This window comes from Podarcis filfolensis, assembly GCF_964270895.1.
Source record: "Podarcis filfolensis genome assembly, chromosome: 5".
NCBI classification, from domain to species: domain Eukaryota; kingdom Metazoa; phylum Chordata; class Lepidosauria; order Squamata; family Lacertidae; genus Podarcis; species Podarcis filfolensis.
In genome coordinates, this window is record NC_139608.1 from 81,496,759 (window position 1) to 81,523,659 (window position 26,901).

Sequence of the window (26,901 nt, forward strand, 5' to 3'; positions counted from 1 at the left end):
CTGAGGGGACTCATTAGGTCAGTGGTTCTTAAAGGGTGATGGGCAGGGCAGGATGGCAAGTGTGGCAGAAAGATTCAAGGACAATCAGTATTATATTTTGGGAAGAATTCATGTTCTTGTGTAGCTAGCCACAATGATTTCTATTTTCCAGATGTCCTGTGATCACATTGTAAAGTAGTTGTGTTCTGTATTACAAATCAAGCATTGCTGGGAGTTGTTTTGTTTTGTTTCCCAATGTATTTCTTACCAGTAAAAAAATTGGGCAATTTTTTCCTCTGAAAATGCATCCCAGAGAAAAAAAGTTTGAGAACCACTGCGTTAGGTGAATCCACCTTCACCCCACCCACCCGCCGTAATTTTTTGTACTTATGATTTCTCCAGTAGTAAGAAGCACACGTTTTATTTCTTGCAGTCGAACAAAATATAAATGCAAGCACCTGAGATTTCCCAGTAATACTACTACTGAAACGAAGGGTATTATATAGCAGGACATTTCCTGGATGACATTCAAATTTATTATTATTACAGTATATATTTAAACAAATGTTATTACATTGAATTGAACAGTAATTATGAAACACGACAATTGCAGAGATGGGGGTCCTGCTGCCCTCTAGATCAGGCACCCCCAAACTCAGCCCTCCAGATGTTTTGGGACTACAATTCCCATCATCCCTGACCACTGGTCCTGTTAGCTAGGGATGATGGGAGTTGTAGTCCCAAAACATCTGGAGGGCCAAGTTTGGGGGTGCCTGCCCTAGATGGAGCTGCAATGCAGCTCCCATAATCCCTGATCATTTGCAGTGTTAATGGGAGTTGAAGTCCATTAACATTTGGAGGGCCTCAGTTTCCCCATCTCTGCATTGCAGTGAAACGCTATAAGTAGTCTTGCCTTTGGATGTGCTGATTGCCTTCCACCAGGTGGTAGCAAACTCGGAAGGCTCCAGATTACGAAACGGAAGGAGATCTGAAATTATCCTAGGCCTCAAGTTCTCCAACTATGGACGGCTGCTGCATTAACTAATAATAAATCCCACTAGACAAACTATTAAGTTTAAGCATGTTGTACCTATGGTTTCTCTGTCATTTAGATTTTGTAATAGGAGGTATACTGTATAAGAATAATGCTTGTTTTAAATGTCTGTGCTAGCTTTTAGCCCGTAACAACATAAAAGCAACTTCTATGAGGAACAGCAGCACTAAAACCATATTGAAAATGTATTGCAGAAGCAGCAAAAGGGCACATAAAACACTGAATTGCGAATGAATTTACTTGTGTGTAAGATCACCAAAAAAACAGGACTATTGGGAGAAGCAATTTCCCTTCCCAGCCCTCATGGAGTGGATATTTTGGGGTGGGTTGATTCCACACACATACACCCAATCTAAATATTCTGTCTCGGCATCAGTGGAAAGGAAGTTACCTTTGTTTCCGAACTGCCTTTATCCTGAATCTTGACGTTGGTTTTGAGACGGCTGAGACTTTTTTTATACTGGAAGAAGACAGTACTAGTCTTGAGGCTGTTACTGCTCTGTGAGCTGATTTGCTTTATGTAGAGAAGGTCCATAATATGCCGTAGGATTGTTTCGCTGGGATTTAACTAAGGGTGACAGCTGTCCTCTGATCTTCTACTTGCTTCGTTGCATAAGGTCTCTCGCTAAGCATATTGCTGCTGTGACTCTGTGCATCTTGGAGCCTTAGTTTTGCCCTGCCAGATGAGGATGGTTAACAAATGGGATTTAAAATAATTGTTTGATGTTGACCTCCTTGGCTGAGATCACTTAGCCTGTGCACAAGAAAACGACAGTGCTGATAATATTCATTGGAGTATTCAGATCGGGGCTGGTCCAGTGACCTTGGTAAGGGCACCAATTGAATCTCATCTACCAAATGAAGTCATGTTGATATAATAAGACACCTTTTTCATGTCATGGGGTTCATAGCCTTGATGCTTCTAGTGTTCACTGTCCCCATATTGCTATTTGCTGTCAAATGGTTGATATGTTTTATTATAGGGTAAAAAAACATTTTGTCTGCCTTTGAAGGCATTTCAAAATAGGGTAATTATATATAGCAGACCCTGATTGTTCCTGGAGGAGTTGAAGGATGTTTACAGATTTATCTGGGCAGCCAATTTTCAGAAGAACAGTCCACAGGGCATTACGATTTACATTGTCGAAGGCCTTTGTCAGGTCAAAAAATGCCATATACAGGGGTTGGTTTTGCTCTGTGCATATTTCTTGAAGCTGTTGAGCAGTGAAAATCATGTCCACTGTCCCCCTAGAAGGCCGAAAACCATTTTGGGATTCAGGAAGGGTAGACTTGGATATTGTTAGGAGACAATTTGCTAAGATCCTTGCGAGAATTTTGCTGGCCGCAGCTAATAAAGAGATGCCTTGATAGTTTCCGCAATCCATTCTATCACCTTTTTTAAAGAGGTTGATAATTTTGGCATCCCTAAAGTCTGCTGGAATCTCTTCTCTCTCCCAGATTTTTTCGATGAGCTTCTGAAGTTGTTGTTTAAGTTCAATTCCACCCACTTTGAAGACTTCAGCAAGTATCCCGTCAGGTCCGCTGGCTTTGTTGTTTTCCATTTGGGTAATAGCTGTACACAACTCTCCCAGATTTGGAGATACTGCAAGCTCATCTCTAACTTGTTTTTGCGGAATTTGTGAGAGGACCTCAGCAGCTATTGGGGGGGGGGCGTGCGGTTAAGGAGATGTTGGTAATGTTCTTTCCAGCACAGTGCAATAGCTTCTTTATCTTTTAGAAGTGTGGTACCGTCTGCTGAGCATAGGGGGCATATGCCATGAGGCTTATGAGGGAACAGTTTCAAGCAGCTGATCTTGGGACTTTGTGATTCTGAAGGATCAGGGAGAAAAACAAAATGTGTATTAAATGCACGGCTCTCCTGAACACCTGTGCTTTCACTTTCTTAAAATAGAGTGTTTGACCATTATATAATATATAGTTGAAAGTGTGCAGCCAGTGCCTGATGAATTCTCAGAACGCAAAAAAAGGTGACGGAAAGATTTTGAGCCGTCTGTGCTCCTAGGCTGCGACACAGCTTCTTGTCTTCCACCAGGGTTTAAAGAAGTGGGTTTTATGATTCCATAGTGCCACACTGAACCTTTTGGGGTTTTTTTATCCAGTACAGAGAATGGGGATCTTGGTCCTTGGAGGCCAGCTCAGCCAGGAACTCTCTAGAGTAGACACGTAGGTGTGAAAATTAATAAATACAAAAGTTTTCTTGGTTTTATAACCTAGGGCACAGATGGAACCTGGCTCTGCAGTGGGAGCTCTGTGCGCTCAGAGTATTGGAGAGCCTGGTACACAGATGACTCTGAAAACTTTCCATTTTGCTGGGGTTGCCTCAATGAACATCACGCTAGGGGTGCCGAGAATCAAAGAGATCATCAATGCCTCCAAAGCCATCAGGTACTGCAGCCAGATTTTATTCTCATCTTGATATTTGAATGGCAGATTTAATTATAACAGGGGGAGGTCTCTCTCTGTCAACATGTTAGCTGGAGTCAGAGTCTGGGCACTATAATAAACAGAAACTGACAGGAGCAGGATAACTAAAACATTAGATCTATCCAGTAATTCTTGCCTATGACACAAACATTTGTTGTAATGTCTTCTGAAAAGGAAACAAGTTTAGTAACTCAACTTCTGCTTGCAAGTTGCCTACTGTTGGGGGGGGGGAATAAGCTGCAGGATGATATCCCTTATCTTGGATGGCTGCTAAATGCTCCCATTTATAGGGGTTCAATGTATTTGTTGCTCTCTTGATCCATCAAAATGAGACCTTTTTTTAAAAAAAGGTAGAGAGTTATTTGTTAGGCCTACCTGTTGATCAAAGCACAAAAATAACTGAACCTAAAAAGTTACAGTGTACCGTATTTTTCGCCCTATAGGACACACTTTTTCCCTTCCAAAAATGAAGGGGAAATTTGTGTACGTCCTATGGGGCGAATGCAGGCTTTCGCTGAAGCCTGGAGAGCGAGAGGGGTCAGTGCGCACCGACCCCTCTCGCTCTCCAGGCTTCAGGAAGCTATCCCCCCAGCCCAGCAAGCTCCAGGAGTGATGGCGAGGTTGCACACAACCTCGCCATCGCTCTGGGACCTGTTCTGGGGGCTGGGGTCGGGGGAAGCTCGGGCTTCGCCCGCCCAGTGGCGTAGCGTGGGTTGTCAGCACCTGGGGCAAGGCAAGTAATTTGCGCCCCCTAACCCGTGGATTTGCGCCCCCTAGCCCATGGATTTGCCCTAACCCCAGATGTTGCGCCCGGTGCGGCCGGCCCCCCCTGCACCCCCCACGCTACGCCACTGCGCCCGCCCGCAGCCCCGCAAGCTCCTACAGCGATGGCGAAGCTGCGTGCAACTTCGCCATCGCTCTGGGACCCATTCTGGGGGCTGGGGTCGGGGGAAGCTTGGGCTTCCCCAGCCCCGCAAGCTCCGACAGCGATGGCGAAGCTGCACGCAACTTCGCCATCGCTCTCGGACCCGTTTTGGGGGCTGAGGTCGGGGGAAGCTCCGGCAGCGATGGCGAAGCTGCACGCAACTTCGCCATCGCTCTCGGGCTCTCCAGGCTTTGCGCAGCTCTCCGCAAGCCATGGGAGCCCGGCGCTGGGGGACAGCTGGGAGGCGCAGTGCGTCTTCCCACTGTCCCCGGACCTGGTCTGCAGGCGGGCGGCGGGGGGAAGAGCGCTTCTCCACGCTGCCTGCCCCGCAAGCGCCTGGGGGGGAAATAAAATTTTTTTTCTTTATTTCCCCCCCAAAAAACTTGGTGCGTCCTATGGGCCGGTGCGTCCTATGGGGCGAAAAATACAGTAATTGGTTTGGCATTCTTCTTACCGAAAAGCAACAAATTTCAGCAGAGTGAGTTAATACCACAGCAGATAACTGCAGATATGCAGTTTATGGATTTTTTTTTTTTAGATTTTAAACGTACGGGCATCGTAAGTTGTTTTGTGCAATGTTTAGTTCTCGATATATAAAATAGAATTATTAGTAATGTTCATGGCACGTAAAGGTAATAAACCAGTAGGCTTTTCACAACAATATGCTTTTGCTACTTTTCTATAGTACGCCAATTATCACAGCCCACCTTGACACGGACGATGATCCAGACTTTGCCCGTTTGGTTAAAGGACGAATAGAGAAGACACTACTGGGAGAGGTAGACGGTCCCTTATTGTTGCTTAATATACAATATTTCCAATTATGGTTCTGCACTGCTGTGATGCTTATTAAACAATGAGCACGATTGAATTTCTCTTTTTGACTTTCAGATTTCGGAGTACATTGAAGAGGTTTTCCTTCCTGACGACTGTTTCATTCTCGTCAAGCTTTCGTTAGAGCGGATTAGGCTGCTGAGGCTGGAAGTGAGTGTGTCCCCCTCCCACTGATACTGTGTTCGAGAAACTGATTTGCCACAGGGGTGCCTTCAGGCAGGGCAGATACAGCAGTGAAAATTAGCGTGGCTTTTTCTGTAGTGCTTTAATTTATTCTAGTTATTGCTCTGTGGTACCTTCAATATGTTAATTGCTTCTGCAGCATGCATCTATGCACATTTTCAAAGAGAATTAATGTTCTCTGCTAGTTTCCCCCTAACCAGATTTGAAGTGAGCAGGGAGCAGATGGATCAGTCTAGCTGTCTTTCTGTTTCCAGCTTGCGTCAGTTTCACACACATTTATTCATAGGAACATAGGGAGCTACCTTATAGAGACTTTGACCATTGGTCCATGTAACTCAGTAAGGTCTACATCGATTGGCAGCAGCTCCTCATAGTTTCAGACTGGATACATCAAAGCCCTACTTGGAGATGCTTTGGATTGAACCTGGAGCCTTTGGCAAAACAGATGCTCTACCACAGAGCTACAAAACCCTAACTCTCTTCTGATCCCTTTCCATGTTAATCTGCATTTTTTTAAAAAAAAAAAAAAAAGCCCATGAACAGTACAGTCATACCTTGGATCCCAAATGCCTTGCAAGTCGAAAGTTTTGGCTCCTGAATGCCGCAAATCCGCAAGTGACTGTTCCGGTTTGTGAACTATTTTTGGAAGCTGAACGTCCGACGGGGCTTCCGCAGCTTCTGATTGGCTGCAGGAGCTTCCTGCAGCCAATCAGAAGCCGCGCTTTGGTTTCCGAACGTTTTGGAAGTCAAACGGACTTCCAGAATGGATTCTGTTCAGCTTCCAAGGTACGACTGTAGTATCTAAATTCATATTTGGATATCTATGCAGAATATGTATATATGTAGTTTATATCAACATGCATATTTCAGGATAAAAAAAATAGAAATCTGTATGTTGGTATGCTTTTTCTTTTGAGATGAAAACTGCGTTGCAAAATTTGGAAAAATGCAAAATCCAAAGGATAATTGCACTCCGATTTGCGCATTAGTCTGGAGGTGTGAATTGGGTCAGCGTTTTTGAAAATCCAGACTAAATGAAATTTTCCTCCATCCCTGTCTGCACCAGGATTTGTAACCCCATAATGCCTGGTTGTTGTTTCTCATATGCAGAAGCATCCAAATGTCATTTACACCTGTGGTCCAAAGTGGTGCATCTTAACAATAATCTGCACCATGTAATTACTCTGACCATGAAAGCTGGCTCATAGAACTTGGCTTGCAGCTGCTGTGCAGACAATATTTTAAATAAATTTCTGATGAAATTCTGAGCAGGCAATTCCTGGAGTGATTTGCACTGATCTCTTTAGGGCATGTAAAACTAATATTGTCTCAGACCCGACTAATGCATCAATTCCTGCTCTCTTGAGGGCCCCCGCAGTTCATCTACCTCTGTAATCCCTGAGCCCATATGGCCCCAAGTAATCTCTCTTCAACAGCGTGGGGTTGCTCTTGCCACTACGCTTCTCTTGTTGGTCCAAACATGGCAACGGGCAGTGAGCAGCTGCAAATCATGGTGGTTAGGTTACGAGGCAGTGGCTAGCCAGAGATGGTCCAGTGAGTTCCGTGGCAGAGCAGGGAGGGACAAGGGTGGCGCTGTGGGTTAAACCACAGAGCCTAGGACTTGCCGATCAGAAGGTTGGCGGTTCGAATCCCCATGACGGGGTGAGCTCCCTGCTCCTGCCAACCTAGCAGTTCGAAAGCACGTCAAAGTGCAAGGAGATAAATAGGTACCGCTCCGGCAGGAAGGTAAATGGCGTGTCTGCGCTGCTCTGGTTCGCCAGAAGCGGCTTAGTCATGCTGGCCACATGACCCGGAAGCTGTACGCTGGCTCCCTCGGCCAATAAAGCGAGATGAGCGCTGCAACCCCAGAGTCGGCCACGACTGGACCTGATGGTCAGGGGTCCCTTTACCTTTACCTCCTCTATTTGCATCTACCATGCCAAATGCAGTTGCCACTCACTGCTTCAGAGGGACAGGCTTGTCTTGGACTTCCTCAAGTGGGAATGGACCTCCTGGTTATTGAAAGCAATGTGGGCAAGTTCCTCCTCAACAGTGCCTAGGCAGGCTACCCGGAGACAACCTCCACCTTACCACTGGTGGTAGGCCTGAGAGCCCCATCCCCACCATGGCCTGCAACTTGTTTTTTTTTTTTATATAATATTTTTATTCAAGAATTTTTTCCGTATAAACATAACATACATAAACATACAAAGACATAAACAAAACAAAAAAACATGTACCATTTCATATCCTAATTTCTTATACCTTTCTTCCCCGACTTCCTCATGCCTCCCTTTTCTGTATTCCAAATTCTTATCAATTACTCAGCAAATCTTCCCTTATTTTAATTTAGATTTAAACTAATCTTCCTTATTCTCCTTGTCTTAACCATTGCTAATAGTAACCATTTACTTTCCAATCCAACATCATTCTAACTTTCGTTAACTTTGTGATATTTCTTTAAATAGTCCTTGAATTTTTTCCATTCTTCTTGCGCTGCTTCTCTTCCTTGGTTTCGGATTCTGCTCGTCATTTCTGCCAAGCCCATGTAGTCTATCACCTTCATCTGCCATTCTTCCAGTGTGGGTAGCTCTTGCGTCTTCCAGTACTTCGCAATGAGTATTCTAGCTGCTGTTGTAGCATACATAAAGAAAGTTATATCCGTCTTTAACACCCCTTGGCCGACTATACCCAAGAGAAAGGCCTCTGGTTTCTTGGGGAAAGTATATTTAAATACCTTTTTAAGTTCATTATAGATCATTTCCCAGAATGCCTTAATCTTCGGGCAAGTCCACCAAAGATGAAAAAATGTACCTTCAGTTTCTTTACATTTCCAACATTTATTATCAGGCAAATGGTAAATCTTGCAAGCTTGACTGGGGTTATGTACCACCTATATATCATTTTCATAATATTTTCTCTTAAGGCATTGCATGCCGTAAATTTCATCCCGGTGGTCCACAACTTTTCCCAATCAGCAAACAAAATATTATGACCAATGTCCTGAGCCCATTTAATCATGGCTGATTTAACCGTTTCATCTTGTGTATTCCATTTCAGCAGCAAATTGTACATTTTTGACAAATTCTTAGTACTGGGTTCTAACAGTTCTGTCTCCAATTTTGATTTTTCCACCTGGAAGCCAATTTTACTGTCTAGTTTAAACGCTTCATTTATTTGATGATAATGCAACCAATCTCTCACCTTCCCTTTTAATTTCTCAAAGCTCTGCAATCTCAGTTTGTCCCCTTCCTTTTCCAAAATTTCCCAGTATCTTGGCCACTTGGACTCCATGTTTAACTTTTTAACTGCCTTAGCTTCCATTGGCGACACACCATGGCCTGCAACTTGAGGACCCCAGCCAGCAAACATCTGGCTGAGCTGGCTTAACAATAGGCATGATTCGCATGTGTGTATTTTAATGAACTGAACAGAGTGAAAGGTTCTGAGTCATGGGGTTGCAGAGATTGTGTGAGTGAACGTAGTGCTTAGCTTATATTTTAATTGCTATTTTGTTAATGTTTTTAATATTGTTTTATAGATTCTAAATGCTGTGTTGATTTGTTAATCATATGACTTGCCATAATTGTGAGGTTTAGCTTATTTTTTTAGTTGCTGTTTTGTTTAGTTTTTTATAGATTGCAACTGTTTTATTGATAATTTGTTAATTATTTTATATGATGTATGCTGTATTCACAATGTGCTATTATGTTTTATTATGTTATGGTTATTAATTGCTTGTTAGCCGCTTTGAGATTCATTTGAATGAAAAGTGGCCTAGAAATACAATCAATCAATCAAATCAATCACCAGTGTTAGTCAGATGAAATTAGAGAGTTCTGACCTCCTGTTAATTTCCCTGTTTGAGGCTGAAGCTACACATGGCACAGAATGAGTTGGGAAAGTCCTGCAGTGGTAAAACAGCCTCTACCTCTTCAGCTGTAGGTATCACTTTCATGTGAGCGAGTAGTCAAAGGACCTCTCTTACAATACATTAGCATATAAGGAAGAAAGGTTTAGAGCAATCCTCTCTTAGTTCAGTACATCCTTTTTATCTGTACGAGGTCAATTGAAATGGCACTCAGCACAACCAGTTGCAGTCTGAAGTTGCACATCTGTGCAATATGTAGAATGACTGTAATTCATGCACCCAACTTGAGGAGCATGGGGGGGGCCATACCTGGGAGTCATTACTTCCAACATTACATTGAAAATGTAAGAAGAGGGTGTATGGGTCAGTTGTGCCGCCCAAAGCCTCCCTCAGGCTTCAGTAGCACGAGGCTGAAATGGATATTCACATATTTCAGAACTGAATATTTTTGGGGCTCCTGGGCAGTAGCGAACATCGCCTGGCCGAATAGAATAGCATCTTGCGAAGGCCGGCAAATAATCGCTTGCAGAGCTTTTGCCAGACTAGTGTTTTGGACACCGTGTAACAAATTGCATGCCCGCGGAACTGCGGCCAGTGTCGAAATAATTATGCAAATAACAAAGTGACATTTGTGACACAGGTTAATGCGGAGACTGTGCGGTATTCTATTTGTGTCTCGAAGCTGAGAGTGAAGCCTGGGGATGTAGCTGTTCACGGTGAGGCCGTTGTCTGCGTTACTCCCCGAGAGAACAGCAAGAGTTCAATGTACTATGTCTTGCAGTCTCTGAAAGAAGAGCTACCAAAAGTAAGGACTTTCCACCTTCCGTGTGTGATGCTCGACAACAAATGCATGTGCTCAGATCACAGCATTCAAAGGATTCACTGCTTTAGTGTGAGAATTCTTGAAAACCTCTGCTAAGAATACCCCTGTTTCATTTCTTACTTCTTCCGTTTTTCCCCTGAAGAAGCTTTTGTAATTTGAAAACATATTGGGCATCTTGTACCTTTATAAAGTTGTGCATATTTAACAGAAGCTGATCTGGGTATTGCCCTCTTGCTGTTGGATGAGCCTATTTTATAGCATGATCTATATTTTGCGTGTGTTTGTATGTATATGTAGAGAGATCAGATTTTATTACATACCATTTTTCAGCCCAAAGGCTCCCTAAGCTATGACCTGCATTATAATATTATTTTTATATATATATATATATATATATATATATATATATATATACACACACACACACACACAGAGAGAGAGAGAGAGAGAGAGAGAGTAAAGTACAATAAAATGCCTTCAGTCATTCAAAAAATAATACTGGGGATCACAGTGTAATTCTTTGGCGATCACTCATGGCCGAATAAGGTTGTCTTCCATGAACACGGTATTAACAGTGAGTCCGTAAGTTACTGTGGAGGTCAGTTCTGGATCCACACAGCCTTTCATAGTGGGGACATAGGTTTCTAGGTGGGAGTTGATCACGGTGAGGATTTGCCAAACGTGCCTTCCTCTTAGCTCGTTTCTCCCTTTCAGTGTAATAAATTAGGTGCTAAACCTTCAGGGTACTGAGTTAGTTTTACTGAAGCTCTTTGGGAAGTTCCTCTTAAGGATAACTTCACAAATTTGCTTGAAGGAGTGATAAGTGGTGGCTTCTCTTAATTACAGTGAGCACACTCACTATTTTGTCAAAGCAGTGAAGCCTTTGGTGCCCATTGGCTGAGTAGTAATGATGTCACAAAGAAGAATGATGTCACAAAGAAGCTGAGCAATAGATGGAAGCTTAGGGAAAGAGAGCTCAGGGCTGAGGTTTGCTGAAGGAAAAGGAGCCTGACAGGCTGAAGAGACAGGAGCTGGAGGAATGGGGTAAGGAGAGAAAGAGGGTGGACAGGAGAAGGGGACCCTTGAAGAGGATGCAGAGGAGCCAAGGAAATAATGCAGAGCAGAGAGTGGCATGCAGGAACTGGGGGAAGAGGAAGAAACCAGTGGGAGGAGGTGTTTCTGATTCTGTTTGGTTGCAATTGCATTGAAAATAGCTTGGCCTTTCAAAAACAGCCAGTTCCCTACCAAAGCCAAACTATTTCCTTTCCTTTCCAATAAAGAAATCAAATAACTACGTAACAAAATCAGTTGAGTGCCTAATTGAAGTAGACTGATCTGTGCCGGATGCATATTCTTTGGGTTGCAAAAATGCACACGCCAAGTGAAAAGGCTCGAAGTACAGAAGTCCCTGAAGACCACCCTTTGTAGGAATTCTCTTTTTATGTTGCAGATTGTGAGCCCTAGTTATGTGGACTCCTTGCCTTTGAGTGTTCTGACTGCTTTCCTTCACAGTCACAACACACATCCTTGGAACTCCCAAGCAAATATGAAGAGCCAGGGGTGGAAGCTAATCTGTAGTCATCCCAATGTTGCTTGATTTCAGTTCCCATTATCTCTGACCATTAGGCTATGCAGGCTTGGGACGGATGGGAGCTGGGAGTCACCTGCATCTGGAAGGCTACAGGTGTGTCACTTCCAGTTTAGGCAATATTAAACAGTCACTGTAGGAAAGAGCAAGGAGGGCAAAGAGTGGGGTTTTGATTGTGATATCTGGTCTATAGCAAGAAGCATTTATCAGGGTATCTGTTTTCTAGACACTTTATTTGATTTCCTTTCCTACATGAAGGTGGTTGTGCAGGGTATCCCGGAAGTGTCTCGCGCTGTCATTCATATCGATGAGCAGAGTGGGAAGGAGAAGTACAAGCTGCTGGTGGAAGGTGACAACCTGCGAGCTGTCATGGCCACGCATGGAGTCAAAGGAACACGGACTACTTCGAACAACACTTACGAGGTAGCCATCAAGAGGGCATTGGCGATATGAGCTGGCGGTGTGAGGCATAGTGGTTGAGTGATGGAGCCTGTGGAAGTTCTTGGTTCAAATGTCACCTTTTCCATGAATTTCCTAGGTCATGGGTAGGCAAACTAAGGCCTGGGGTCCGGATCCGGCCCAGTCACCTTCTAAATCCAGCCTGTGGACAGTCCGGGAATCAGCATGTTTTTTACATGAGTAGAATGTGTCGTTTTATTTAAAATGCATCTCTGGGTTATTTATGGGGCATAGGAATTCGTTCATTCCCCCCCCCAAAAAAATATATAGCCTGCCCCCCCCACAAGGTCTGAGGGACAGTGGACTGGCCCCCTGCTGAAAAAGTTTGCTGACCCCTGTCCTAGGTGGTCTAAGGCAAGCCATGTTCTCTCAAGACTAACTTCTTCCCCCCCTCCCATCCCCAATCTACAATATGGGGTTAATACAGATTGCAGCAAGGTACCGTATTTTTCCCTCTATAACACGCAGATTTTTTCTCCTAAAAAGGAAGGGGAAATGTCTGTGCGTGTTATTGAGCGAATGTGTGGTCCCTGGAGCCAAATGGCAAAAAAAATCAGGCAAAAATCAAATCGCGCGTCTCGGAGAAGGGAAACCTGAAAAGAGGAAGTGGCTGCTTTCCTGCATTCTGCCTCAGGGTCTTACTGCCCACCCTCCTCTGTTTCCTTGCTGTGTTTGCTCAAACGGAACAAAGAGCAGGGAAAGCCCCTCCCCTCCAGGCAAGCAGAGTGTCGTCTCTGTGCTCCGGTGCTGCTGAAAACATGCAGGAGGGAGAGAGAGAGAGAGAGAGAGAGAGCTGGCTGGCTTGGGTGGGTAGGTGAGGGAAAACTTTTGCCTTCCTTTCCTCCCTCCCGTTATACCCCTCTCCTGCATTCTTAGCCAGCTGCTTCTCTGCACACCCCTCTCGTGCTCCTTGTCCATTCTGTATTTTTCCTTCCTTCCCCACTTAAAATGTGGTTAAAAAGCATGGATCCACATGGATCCTCAGGATCTTTGCATTGGGTCACCCCAAATTCACCATCAGATCACATAGCATGTCCATGGCTACAGCCTGCCCCCCAAAAATCACACACGCACTGTTGCCTGGGGCTGCAATGGTGCAAAAATGTGGTTAAAAAGCATGGATCCACATGGATCCTCAGGATCTTTGCATTGGGTCACCCCAAATTCACCATCAGATCACATAGCATGTCCATGGCTACAGCCTGCCCCCCCCCAAATCACGCACCCACTGTTGCCTGGGGCTGCAATGGTGCAAAAACGTGGTTACAAAACATGGATCCTCAGGATCTTTGCATTGGGTCACCCCAAATTCACCATCAGAGCACATAGCATGTCCATGGCTACAGCCTGCCCCCCCCAAAATCACACACCCACTGTTGCCTGGGGCTGCAATGGTGCAAAAACGTGGTTACAAAGCATGGATCCACAGGGATTCTCAGGATTTTTGCATTGGGTCACCCCAAATTCACCATCAGATCACATGTCTGTGGCCACAGCATGAAGCACAAAAATGATACATCCACTGTTTCATTCAGAATGTTTTTTCCCTTGTTTTCCTCCTCTAAAAACGATGTGCGTGTTATGGTCAGGTGCGTGTTATCGAGCGAAAAATACGGTAATATAGTGAAACACTCTGAACACTCAGAAAGTGTTATTATTATTATTTATTGAATTTATATACTGCCCTATACCCAGGGGTCCCAGGGTGGTTCACAGTTATAAAACCACAAAATACATGATAAAAATAAAAGCAACAACCCAATAGCACCCCCCCCCAAAAAAGCCACATTTTAAAAGGACACAGGCTGTCAATCAGATCAACCAAAGGCCTAGTTAAAAAGGAACATTTTGCCTGGCACTATAATGAAGGCGCAAAGCGAACTTCCCTGGGGAGAGCATCCCACAGACAGGGAGCCACTACAGAGAAGGCCCGTTCTTGTGTTGCCACCCTCCAGACCTCTCAAGGAGGCGGCGCGTGAAGAAGGGCCTCAGAAGATGATCTCAGGGTCCAGGTAGGTTCATATGGAAAGAGGCAGTCCTTGACGTATTGCGGTCCTGAGCCATTTAAGGCTTTATAGGTCAAAACCAGCATTCAATAGGCATCCTAAGTGTGATAATGAAGAAAAATGCTACCGCTGGAAGCTACTGCCTGTAAGGAAGCAGGGGCAAGCTTGGGTGCAAGCCGGGGCAATTTTTAAGCCAAAATATGTGGGAATGATTGTAGTTTGGGGGAAGGAGTTGCTTTGGAAAATCACAGTGCTTATGTGCCAGCGGAATCAATGTTTTGCCACTTCCCTAAACCACATAATTGAATCCACTAGGTCGAGAAAACCTTGGGCATTGAGGCTGCCCGGACCACCATCATCAATGAGATTCAGTACACTATGGTAAACCATGGTATGAGCATTGACCGGAGGCATGTGATGCTGCTGTCTGACCTGATGACATACAAGGTTTGTTTTCTCCCTTTTCATTGTTTTGCCACCAATGCACTTGGCCCTCCTTCCCTCAAATAAATGTAAATGAAGAAAATACCGGGGAAACACCTACACGAGTGTTGCTTGCTGCGATATCCACATGGTTTACTCCCTTCCTAGGCGCCTGCGTAGCAAAGAGCCTCGTGATGGGCATCCGTTTACTGTACTGACATACAGTATATCTTCTAAGCCCAAATTAAGGTTTAGGGTGGTTGTTTTTCTTTGGTCCAAGTAACCAGTAATATGTGAATCATTCGGATGTGGCCTTCCAGGAATGTCCACACATATTTTGCCCCCTCCCCCCACTGGTGTACCCAGTTTCCTTCCTCTCTGCCCATCGCCACAAGAGTGAGCAGTGTGGGCAGAGTGAGCAGGCTGGTCTGTCAGCTGCCACTCTGCCATACTCTTTCCACTTGCTTTGTTGACTGGGAGAGATCAGCCTCTGCTGCCAGCAATTGTAAGAGACATTGATGCTTCCCCACACCTGATTGGCCACCAGCATGGGAAAGGGAAGTTAGCACTCAAGAATCAGTGGCCTAATATAATAGAACAATAAGAAACTAAGCATAGGAGGTCTTAGGCTGTTGTACAGTCATACCATGGGTTAAATATGCTTCGAGTTGAGTGCATTTGAGTTGCGCTCCTCGGCAACCCAGAGTAACAGAGCACGTTACTTCTGGGTTTCGCCGCTTGCACATGCGCAGACGCTCAAAATGACGTCGCGCATGCGCAGAAGCAGCGAAAAGCAACGCACGCACAGATGTGCTGTCGCTAGTTACGTTTACCTCTAGATGCGAATGGGGCTCCGGAACGGATCCCGTTCGTATCTAAACGTACCACTCTATATGTAAAAAAATATGTTATATATGTATATGTTGTATTTGAGAGGAGGCGGGCAAGACAATTGTTCCAAATCTCCTTTCTTAACAACCATGCTGGACAAATTATTATGCATCCATATAGCTATCAGTGTACACTTGCCCAGGACAAGAAATGCAACTTCATCCACCGTATAGATTTGCCTTCTTCGTACAGAGTCAAAGCCTTTGTTGAGCATGAATTAGCTTATGAGGTTCCGCTGTCTTCCTTTTCTCGGACTAGGGTGAGGTTCTGGGGATTACTCGGTTTGGCCTGGCAAAAATGAAGGAGAGCGTATTGATGCTTGCTTCGTTTGAGAAGACAGCAGATCACCTCTTCGACGCTGCATATTTTGGGCAGAAGGATTCAGTGTGTGGTAAGTGTCTTGGGTGATGAATCTTGCCACTAAGCACAGCTCTCTAAATGTATCCTGGCTGAAAATGGGGGAAGTGGAGCATGGCCTTTTTTGCTGTTGCCCCATACTAGGGAATGATCTCTCTTCCTACTCCTTTTTTCACCATGGCCTTGACGTAGTGAAGTTGGTTTGCAGGTAATAATTGCTTTAGATAAGTCTTCACGATTGTAATCTGTAATATTACTGTAGCTAATCTCTTAAACAACCTCTGCTTCTTTAAGTCCATGGTGCACATTGCATGGGAAATATGAGGCTTTAATTGTTTTTTCTTGATCTTCTCTAGGCGTTTCTGAGTGCATCATTATGGGTATCCCAATGAACATTGGAACTGGACTTTTCAAGCTGCTGCATAAAGCTGACAAGGAAGCAGACCCCCCGAGAAGGCCTTTAATTTTCGACAACCCTGATTTCCATATTTCCCTTACTACGTAGCAGCTGGAGAGCACCAAACAGCAAGCAGATGGCATATTTTAAACTGGAGCTGCATGCCTCTCTAAGTAGGGTTTGGAGGCTGGATAAGTGAGAGATCATGATGTGCGCAACTGATCCACCACTGCTGCAGGCGTTTATCTTTTGTGTAGTTAATCCGCAGTGAACTTCAGCTGACGGCGTTTGGTTTTTAAAAGCAATAATTTTCCCTGCTACATCAAAAACCTGTAACGTGGATTGTGGGACACCAAATCCCTATGAAAGGGAAGACGCTTAACATTTTTGCCTGGATTTCTGTCAGAAGCATTAGCTATAGTAATAGGAAAGATTTCTGCTGCCTCTACCAGCTGTGATAAACATCTGTCAGAGTGTCCAAAGTAATTTCCAGTTGGACTGATGTCAAATAGGTTGTGTTTGCTGTCATATGTAGTGCATATCCTTTTCTGTTAAAGTTTGCTTCCCAAGTACACTTTGTGTGGCAACTTCTTAGAAAAAGGGCGGGGGGGGGAAGGGGCCCGATAAATTCTTTATATTTTGGGGCCATTTCACAAAACTCCATTCCATGTAGATTCCACCACAGAGTAACTACAGAAAGAGAGAGGAAGACAGAGGGGTGGGAATCAAAATTGGCTCTGAATGGTAGTGAATTGAATGGGGAGGAGCTATTGGGGGTTAGCATTGGGATCATGGCCAACACTGATTTTATTTATTAGGAGATTCAGAGAATGATCTTACCTGCTAAAGTTCAGGCACTGATACACTGACTATTTCTCCAGCCTAATTAATACACAGTAGTGTTATGCTAATGATGAGCTAATGGGAATGACTGGGAATTGTGCAAGTGAGGGCTGATGGACACCCCCCCCCTCCTTTCATTCTAGTAGACATTTCTTGGGTTTACTCCCCAGAGCAATTGCATTCTGTAGGTAAGAAAGCTGCAAAACTCACTTTTGTAATATCTGACACTTTTCATATTGCTGAATGTTGAAGAGTTTGTGAGTAAAGTTTTTAAGTAAATGAAGGTACTTGGAACCCTTCAATACTTTTATAGCAAGTAACATGATGGGGAAAACTAGATGAGGAAATGAAGGCAATGCCCCTCTCCCCCCCTTATTGTTTAAATTATCCCTTTTTGGTTCATACTGATTCATGCGTTTCACGTTGGTCCTAAACTACCTTACATTGTTTATCAGAGCAAATGTTTAACTGATTCGCAATTATATTTGTATGTGCTTGTTAGTATCACCACCAACATAGGAATTAAGGTCATCTTCTGGTTTGTTTGCTTTTTTGTTAAAGAGAAATGATAATGTACAGCAAATTGCATGATTCTTTTTTTGCTAGGCATAAAGAAACAAATTCTGAATACAAAGAAAGATAATACGAAAAAATAGTGATAATAAAATAAAATAAACAAAATTGGTAATGCAGCCAGAATAGCATTCATGACCACTCATTTGCTTATTTTCTGGATGCCTTTTTGAAGGTGAAGACTGTGATGGAGGCAGTACTTCAGAGCCTTCCAGGTAAAGCCAGACTAGAGTAGAAGTCAGTCCAGAAGATGATCCAGATCTAAACGTGAATTACCAAATCTCTCCTACCACTAGAGGGAATTGAGTGTAGCAACTCTCATAAAAACTGAGCTGAGCTGTTAATAGCACCATGGACTAAAAGGTATGAAGCTGGAGTACTAACGAGATGATTCCCCCCCCCCCCAAATTCACTACAAGCTACTCTGTATTTGGGAGGCTATGGGGCAACAAAGACCACTGTGTGATTGCAGTTTGTGCTTTGTATGGCAGTTTGCAAATTCTTCTTTGAGCCAGTAGTGGGTCTGAATGTCAGATCACTATCCCCAGTTTTGTGGATAATGTTATACAAGACAAGTTGGTCCTCAGAATCCAGAAGCTTCCAAAAGGAAGTTCCCTTCCAAAATGTGAACATGTAGCATGGGAAAATGTTGCTTTCTTATACCGTACTGTAGATGTGAATAAAGATAATTTTTCAAGGTGTGCGTTCAGGGTCATTTACTGATGGAATTCTCTACCTAAAACTGCTATAAATATTCTTAATAAAGCATAACTATTTGAACATTCATGCATACCTAGGGTACCCTGAGACCATTTTGTTGCATTTATGTAACTCGCTAGAAAGATGCAGAAAGATGAATGCTTTCCAGTAATCTAAGGGCTGATCCACACATGAACGTTATATGATTGTGGCGACTTTAAGTAATGACTTCCTTGTCTCAGTAACTGACACAGATGCGACACCCCCAGCCACAACCTCCATTTGCCTTATTTACAATGTTTCTCATGAGCTGTTCCCCACAATTTTGTGTCGATTCATCATGTGATGTGCTTCTATCATGTATGAGCCAATCAAAGGATCTTTTCTTCCGGCCCTGCATGAATCAGCTGACCATACTCTGCTTGCGCGCACACACACAATATAGTGCAGAGAATGATCATTGTTTGTAGAGAGGATGGCTACCAATTCATAATAGTATGTGCCAGTAATTATTGTCAGTAAACTTAATACGTTGATTGGAACTGAACCGTCATCTAGCTTGTCTCTACATTTCCATTCAGTGCTGCTGTCAGCTGGTTTGGGGTTTAAAAAGAGATTGTCGAGCCAGACCCCTCCACCTGCTAAAACAAGGGGTGGAAGAGTGAAGAACATCAATTCTGACAGGTCCAAATTTTAAGCTGCTGCCATGCACACAGAGCATATGCAGTCTTCAGAAGATCCTTCCTGCACAGGGGATATGTTATGGGAACTGGGCCCTTGGGAAATGACAACACACATGAAACTTCAAGTAAAGTTAATAAGTTTTCTGCAAACTCTAAAAAAATAAAAACAACTAAAAGCAAGTCAAACACAAAACAGATTATAGAAGTTGGTCAAAAGGGATGTTAATTTCTTGAAAACCCAAAGCTCTGACAAACTCCTTTGGGGGGTGGAGTGGTTTCTACACATTTCAAACACCAATTTAACTCGGTGTTCTGTAATTCAGCAAAACGATTTTGCTGCTTTGTCTTTGTAAATGTACAGAGGCTTTGCAAAGATGCTGTCTTAACTAACTGGTCTGTTGGGCTTAAATAAGGTATTTCTGGTGTGTGTAAGCTCTATGGCAGCAATGTCTACAACTTCAGCACATTTCCTCGTTTTCTGGAAACACTGGGGCAAAAAGCTTTGGGTCCACAGTATCATTCTCTAGTGATCTGGTCTTCCCTCCCATACTGCTGCTTGTATAATCTAGCCTTGACACGATACTTCTATCTAAATCTTTGCATTCCCATCTCATACCCTACAGTTTCCTGATATATTTAGTGTCCTCCCCTCCCCATCCTTATTCTTTACAGAGAACTTTTCTGCCCTCTGGCCTCACATTGGATGTCACTGGTAGAGACAACACTTCCCCAGAGCGGAGCTACATTAACCACATTGTGCCACTGGCTGACTTTAATTCAGCCATGCAGGTTCATGCTTAACTCTTTCCCTCCGGGGCAATTTCGCCACTAAAGGAGGGCGGGAGTCCTTTTGTGTATTGCAAGCTGGAATTTGATTGCCATCACAGCTATGACTATTGACTTGAGTGATTTCCGGCTGTAAACGACCGACTGTGCTGGGAAGCGAGCTTACACTCGGGGTGACGAGATAGAAAGAGACCCGCACGTTTGCCTCAATAGCGTGTTGCTACGTTTGCCCCATGCTTACCATAGTATCCAGGATGCTATGCTGACAGTACTATAAGGTGGCTGTTTATGCATCAGCAAAAAAAAGATCGACTTTGTCACCAAAAGGGGGACAAAGTAAAAATATCAAAATTCATATGCTTATATATCTAATTAGGGGACGTGGGCGGCACTGTGGTCTAAACCAGAGAGCCTAGGGCCTGCTGATCAGAAGGTCGGCGGTTCGAATCCCCGCGTGGGGTGAGCTCGGTCCCTGCTCCTGCCAACCTAGCAGTTCGAAAGCCTGTCAAAGTGCAAGTAGATAAATAGGTACCCCTGCGGTGGGAAGGTAAACGGCGTTTCCATGCGCTGCTCTGGTTTCGCCAGAAGCAGCTTAGTCATGCTGGCCACATGACCCGGAAGCTGTACGCTGGCTCCCTCAGCCAGTAAAGCAAGATGAGCACCGCAATCCGAGTCGTTCGCGACTGGACCTAACGGTGAGGGGTCCCTTTACCTTTATGTATCTAATTGCATGCAAACTCAGAATGATTGTAATTTAGATAGAGACAGGTATTATGCATGTCTGCTGTCCAGGTACTAACTTGAGGGGCAACCCCTGTTTATGTTTCCTTATGTCTATCTAAAAGAGACTTCAATTGAACAGCCTTTCAGGGAGAGGACTTTAGTCTGTAAAGTGAGAAATACGGCCATACTACAACCCTCTGAAAAGATGGGTAGGTATATTGTGTCACTCATGGCCTGGATGTTGGGGGCAAGGCCCAGATGAGGTCATGGGTATGTATCAGGTGAGGGATGGGGGTCAATAGAGATAAATATTTGCCATCCCAGCGCTGAGGTTTATTGCCAGATCATGACTCTACTATTTGGGCAATAGAGCAGTAGCTGCTTAGCAACCACATTTAGCTGATACTGTATTGGGGGGCTGTTCGGCTAAATGTTGCAGGTGTCTTGTTTCTTGTTATATATTTGCTTTATATAATGTGGTTTTGAACATGATAGAACTGGCTCCAAGCCTTTGGGACAGGACAGCGTAATAAATAAGCGCCATATTGATAGGTTTTAAAAAGAACTTCGGAGAGGTGTTCCTTTTGGATGAGCAGCGATAATTTATACTTCAGGCACAACTGCTTGTAGATAATCATGAATGCATTAGCATGATGTTTAAAGACTGGGCCTTACTTCAAATTAATATATGGACCCAAAGGCATTCCGTGTGTTGCCTGCCAAAAGTTCTTGTAATCTTATGGATGCACATTTTTGAATTATTTTCTCGCCTTTATAGATGATTATCATATTTAATCATGCTGGGTTTCCTGATATGAACGCCTTTGGAGGAAAGATGCATCGCACCCAAACCTCTTTGCATATCAGTTGCCCTGAATTTGTGGAATATGTGCTTGTTTATTTTACATAGCAATTAAGAAAATGTCTTTATAGAGCAATAGATGCAGAAAAGGACAGTTCTCTGAAGATATCAATTCCCCCTCATGGATTGGAGGCAAACATATACAGTGAGGAGCCTTTTGGGAATTATAGGGACAGAACTACCCAAACTATAGAAATTTATTCATGTATGCGACTACAGCAGCAAGAATGTTACTTGCCCAAAAATGGAAAGAAGAAGAAGTCTCAGCAAAGGAAGAATGGTTACAAAAACTTAATGGAATATGGAGAAATGGCAAAACTTACTGGAGATATAAGAAATCAATATAACAAACTTTTTATAAAAGAATGGAAACGGTTTACTGAAAATTTACAAACTGTAAACAGATAAGAACATTGGCAGGGTTATGGTAATAACCTGCAGTTTTATAAGAGTATATATTTAAAGTAGATAAATAAATGAGCAAATTAAGTTAATTTGGATATGCAGAAAATATTAAAAATTAAGGAACCACAGAAAAGGGGGGAAGGAAGTCAAGTTTTGAAATGTTAAAATGATTGTAAATTTATTGAAATGTATAAAACTGAAAATCATAAATAAAATAGAAAAAATATATAATACATTAAAAAATAGAAGCACTGTAACTATCCAACTTTACCCCTGAAGGCGCACTCTTCCATTGTCTCCCGAGACGGATGCGAACAGCAACGATATGGGGGAGTGGGGGTTTAAGTAAAAATGTTACTTCATCATATATATACATAGTAGTTTACAAAGGAATTCCACTTACTGCATTAGCTTATGTAATTTATTCATAAATGCTCAGTGTGTCCAATGTGTTTCAAGGCACTTTCTCTTGTCGGGGTGAGGGGGGGCGTGATCAGGAGTTATTTCCTTGACAATGGCTTAGCTGAAGTTTGAAAGCAACAGGAAGCATCTCCTGAACTTTTTCCCTTGATGAAGATGTATTTCCTTGAAATGGGATCTCTTTGGCCACTATTAAAAAGTAGTTGTCAACAGCGCCCCACCACCACCACTCTGTGTAATGAAATTTTACACATCACTTGGGAAGACAGGCGAACTAATATCAGTGTACTGGAAGAAGCAAAGATCACCAGTGTTGAAGCAATGATTCTTCAACATCAACTTTGTTGGACTGGTCATGTTGTGCGGATGCCTGATGATCGTCTTCCAAAGCAATTACTCTATTCCGAACTTAAAAATGGAAAGCGTAATGCTGGTGGTCAACAAAAGAGGTTTAAATACTGTCTCAAGGCAAATCTTAAAAAATGTAGTATAAACACTGACAACTGGGAAACACTGGCCTGTGAGCGCTCCAGCTGGAGAGCAGCCTTTACCAAAGGTGTCATGGGCTTTGAAGACACTTGAACTCAAGATGCAAGGGAGAAACTTGCTAAGAGGAAGGCACACTTGGCAAAACCACACCGTGGTCAACTCCAGCCCAGAAACCAATGTCCCCACTGTGGAAGGACATGTGGATCCAGAATTGGCCTCCACAGTCACTTACGGACTCACTGTTAAAACTGTGTTTATGGAAGACAATCTTACTCGGCTATGAGTGATCGCCGAAGAAGAAGGTCCATATTCTTGGTGACCATTGGTGACCCACCATGGGACGAGGACTGGTTCTGCACAATACTTCATAGAAGGTGAGGGATGGAGAACTTGCCCACCAGGCTATATTTCCATGGCAACTGTAAATGTGTTCTAAATCTCATGCCATGGCCCCTTTCTTACTGAGGGGGCAAGCCTATGTCTAGGGTTGGACTGTACCACTTCAGACCATGGAGGAGGGGTGTCACAGGATTGAATACTTACTACTTTGTACAAAAATATTTCCTCCACATGCAAAGCTAGGCGTCAGGTTGTAGCCTAGTGTCCTCCCTGACATCAGGGGATGGGTGGACGCGATCTGGTTTGCCCAAAAATTAATTGGGCTTTTTGAGTGTTCAAGTAAAACTTTTTAAAACAAAACAAAAGAAAAACAACTCTGGAATGGTTTTCTGAGCATTTGGCATTAACACCCAAAAAGCTTTCCCATCTCCACCATATACACCATTTCATTCTGTAAATCATCATAAATCTGTCTGTCTCTTTAAAAATTGTATACCACCCTTCATCCGAAAATCTCAGGGTGGTTCACAGCATAAAAATACAAGGTAAAAACAAACACAAAATACAGAATGAAAACAAGAAGAAAAACAGAACGAAACAATAATGTCCCCCAAGTCCTAAACCAGTAATAACTACCATCCCACTCTGCAATTGCAATGATTACCCAATTAGTAAACATATATTGAAATGAAAAAGTGGGTGAGAAGACGAGATTCCACCTTTAAAAACTGTTTAACCAACTTCTCTATGGGAATGCAAAATGGCAATGATTCAGGTATGCTACGTGATCACCTACCACATACTTTGGGTTTTAAAAAATTATATTAATCCCAACTGCTCTCCATTTAGTACCTTTAGCATCTCTGCAGTCCTTTGCAAACAGTAAAAAAAGGACAAGTGCTGGTGTAACATTGTAGCTAAGAGAATGATCTGTGGTCCAGATCAATGGTTGAAATCTTACAGCCATAAACTTATTAGATGGTCTTAAGGAAGGAATATACAGTGGTACCTCAGGTTAAGTACTTAATTCGTTCCAGAGGTCTGTTCTTAACCTGAAACTGTTATTAACCTGAAGCACCACTTTAGCTAATGGGGTCTCCTGCTGCCCCTGCACTGCCAGAGCACGATTTCTGTTCTCATCCTGAAGCAAAGTTCTTAACCCGAGGTACTATTTCTGGGTTAGTGGAGTCTGTAACCTGAAGCGTATGTAACCCGAGGTACCACTGTATATATATTCTCAGTCTCAGCTGCCCACCCAAAATGTGGGGATAATAATACTGGCTTATTTCCAATGGTTACTGTGTTATAAGACAATTGTGATGATAATGCTTTGTGTGCTATATAAATGTATTTTTACAAGTTGCCACCAAAACATCACTTAAAGCAAAATTCAAAGACAAATGTTGAGGGTTCTCTTCAGAAGAAACAACTTGGGCAAGAAAGTTGCAGTGAGACCAGATTTCTTTTTATGTTTGTTCATCAGCACATCACAAATAATAGGAGAGGTCCTTGGGACACTGCTGGGGGACCAGCTTGAGCTGCCAATTGCTTATAATGTCCTATATTCTCAATGTTACAGATGAAGGCTGGAAAACCCATCACAGCGATACAGTTTTTTGCAGCCTCCTCCTGGTTAGAACAGCTATTAGGTTGGAGTGGAAAATGGGAAGTGGGACAGAAGCTGGCAGGCAATCTAAGGCGGAGGTTGGCAGGTCTCTGGCTTCTTGGAGTTCTTGTAAAAACCCAAACCGGATCCAAGATCAGGGATAGCCAACATGTTGTCATAGAACTGTAGAGTTGGAAGGAGCCCTGATGATCATCTCGTCCAACCCCCTGCAATGCCTGAAGGTTTGGACTACAGCTGCCATCAGTCCCAGCTAGCAAGACCAATTGCCATGGATGATGGGAGCTGTAGTCAACAATATCTGGATGGCACTATGTTGACTATCCCTGCTCAGGATCTACCATCCAGACCAAGGCAACTACAATGAAAGAACAGGCTATCTCTGAGCACATACGGAGTCCAGGAACTTGTTGTCAGTACCAGATCTTAACTGAGCTCAGAGTCCTTTCCATGCAAAAGTCTACTCCCAATTAGCTTTCTTCATTTCACCAGCCTAATTTAGGCCCCATCTGCACTATGCATTTAAAGCAGTACCATGCCACTATAAATAGCACTTCCCCCAAAGAATCCTGAGAACTAGTTGTTAAGAGTGTTGAGAGTTGTTAGGTAACCCTTATTCCACTCTTAACAAACTACAGTCCCCATGATTCTTTGGGAGGAGCCATGACTATTTAAAGTGGTATGATATTACTTTAAATTCATAGGGCAGATGGGGACTTAGGTGGGAACAGTGGTTTTTCGATTGCTATTGTTAAGCAGTTAGAATCAGATATCCTTGCCGATCTATGGCAAATCACCTAGAAATCTACCAATAAATCCTGGTCTACCTTCTGTCCACCCCAGTGTAGGTGATGAGAAGAACAAAAAGGGGACAGGAAATACTGTGGGCAGAGTGACTTGAGGGAGGCTGGTGTGCACATGCACCATACAGTGTAATTCTCTGCTGCTATCTGTGCATCTTGTTGTGATTTTTAAAAGCACAACCTTGAGACTCCTTCATTTCGACAAAGTTATTTTCCACAAGATGAGCTTAAAAAGGGAACTGCTTCCAGTCATACTTCAGTCAATCTGTCAGCTCATGCAAGTTGGAACAGGATGAGATGGTGTAATATGTGGCAGAAGAAGTCATTCAAATGTCACTTGTGGGAATGCAGATGCAATTCGGTGGTCAGGCATGTGTATGACTACTTGAGACCTCTGGTCCCATGCTCAGCCTTTCCATGCCTGGAACTAAGAGATTTAGAGCCCTGTGGTAGGGATGCGGGTGGCGCTGTGGGTTAAACCACAGAGCCTAGGACTTCCTGATTAGAAGGTCGGCGGTTTGAATCCCCGTGACGGGGTGAGCTCCCGTTGTTCAGTCCCTTCTCCTGTCAACCTAGCAGTTCAAAAGCACATCAAAGTGCAAGTAGATAAATAGGTACTGCTCCGGTGGGAAGGTAAATGGTGTTTCCGTGCGCTGCTCTGGTTTCGCCAGAAGCGGCTTAGTCATGCTGGCCACATGACCCGGAAGCTGTACGCCGGCTCCCGCGGCCTATAGAGTAAGATGAGCGCCGCAACCCCAGAGTCGGCCACGACTGGACCTAATGGTCAGGGATCCCTTTACCTTCACCTTTATAAGGTATCTACCCTGGTTGCCCTGGGCTTCCCACAGTGACATAGAAGTGCTTGGATGATGATGATGAGAATAATAATAATATTTTTTTTATACCCCGCCCATCCGGCTGTGTTTCCCCAGGATTTCCTTCTCTGTGACTATACCCGCTTACCTCAAGTTGTGACCAGTTGAGGTTAGTTGCTCTAGGAGCAGTTCATGGGAAAGTTTGCAACCCAGAGATTCCCCCCTTGCTTTTTAAATCTCTTGAATAAGGGATGGTAGTTTTTCCTATCCATTGCCATCCTCCCATCTCAGTCTTCATACAGGTGTTGTACGCCTGAAACCCCCTTAATTTTAACAGGAGGGGGCACAGATGATAGGCTGGAGGGCAAACATGTGGATAAAGGCATGGTTTGACTCCAAATTGAGCAGATGATGATGATGAATATTAGCCCACCCTTCACTCTAAGGTCCCAGGACAGGTCACAACATTAGAACACTATTAAAAACACTTTAAAGCAACTTATAATCACAAAAATAAGGTGAGTCCTAAAAATATATAGCTGAAGTGTCAAAAGCCAGGCTAAAAAGGTGCATCTTCAGCATTTGCCAGAAGATGTATTATG

At 43.5% G+C, this 26,901-nt stretch overlaps 1 protein-coding gene across 4 annotated transcripts in view; it reads left to right on the plus strand.

Annotated features, from left to right (window-relative positions):
- Window positions 1-18,443, plus strand: part of POLR3A (RNA polymerase III subunit A) — a 52,189-nt gene extending 33,746 nt beyond the window's left edge. For 2 of the 4 annotated variants that reach the window (XM_083614559.1, XM_083614558.1), the window contains 8 exons: window positions 3,269-3,439; window positions 5,089-5,182; window positions 5,295-5,387; window positions 9,932-10,096; window positions 11,961-12,125; window positions 14,483-14,614; window positions 15,740-15,872; window positions 16,195-18,443. In XM_083614559.1, the coding sequence (XP_083470685.1) occupies window positions 3,269-3,439; window positions 5,089-5,182; window positions 5,295-5,387; window positions 9,932-10,096; window positions 11,961-12,125; window positions 14,483-14,614; window positions 15,740-15,872; window positions 16,195-16,343 (1,102 nt within the window). In that variant the 3' untranslated portion in view covers window positions 16,344-18,443. Of the gene's footprint in view, window positions 1-3,268; window positions 3,440-5,088; window positions 5,183-5,294; window positions 5,388-9,931; window positions 10,097-11,960; window positions 12,126-14,482; window positions 14,637-15,538; window positions 15,682-15,739; window positions 15,873-16,194 lie in introns of those variants that run through there. The other 2 variants (XM_083614560.1, XM_083614561.1) reach the window with 1 other exon arrangement.
- The last annotated feature ends 8,458 nt before the right edge of the window (window positions 18,444-26,901 follow it).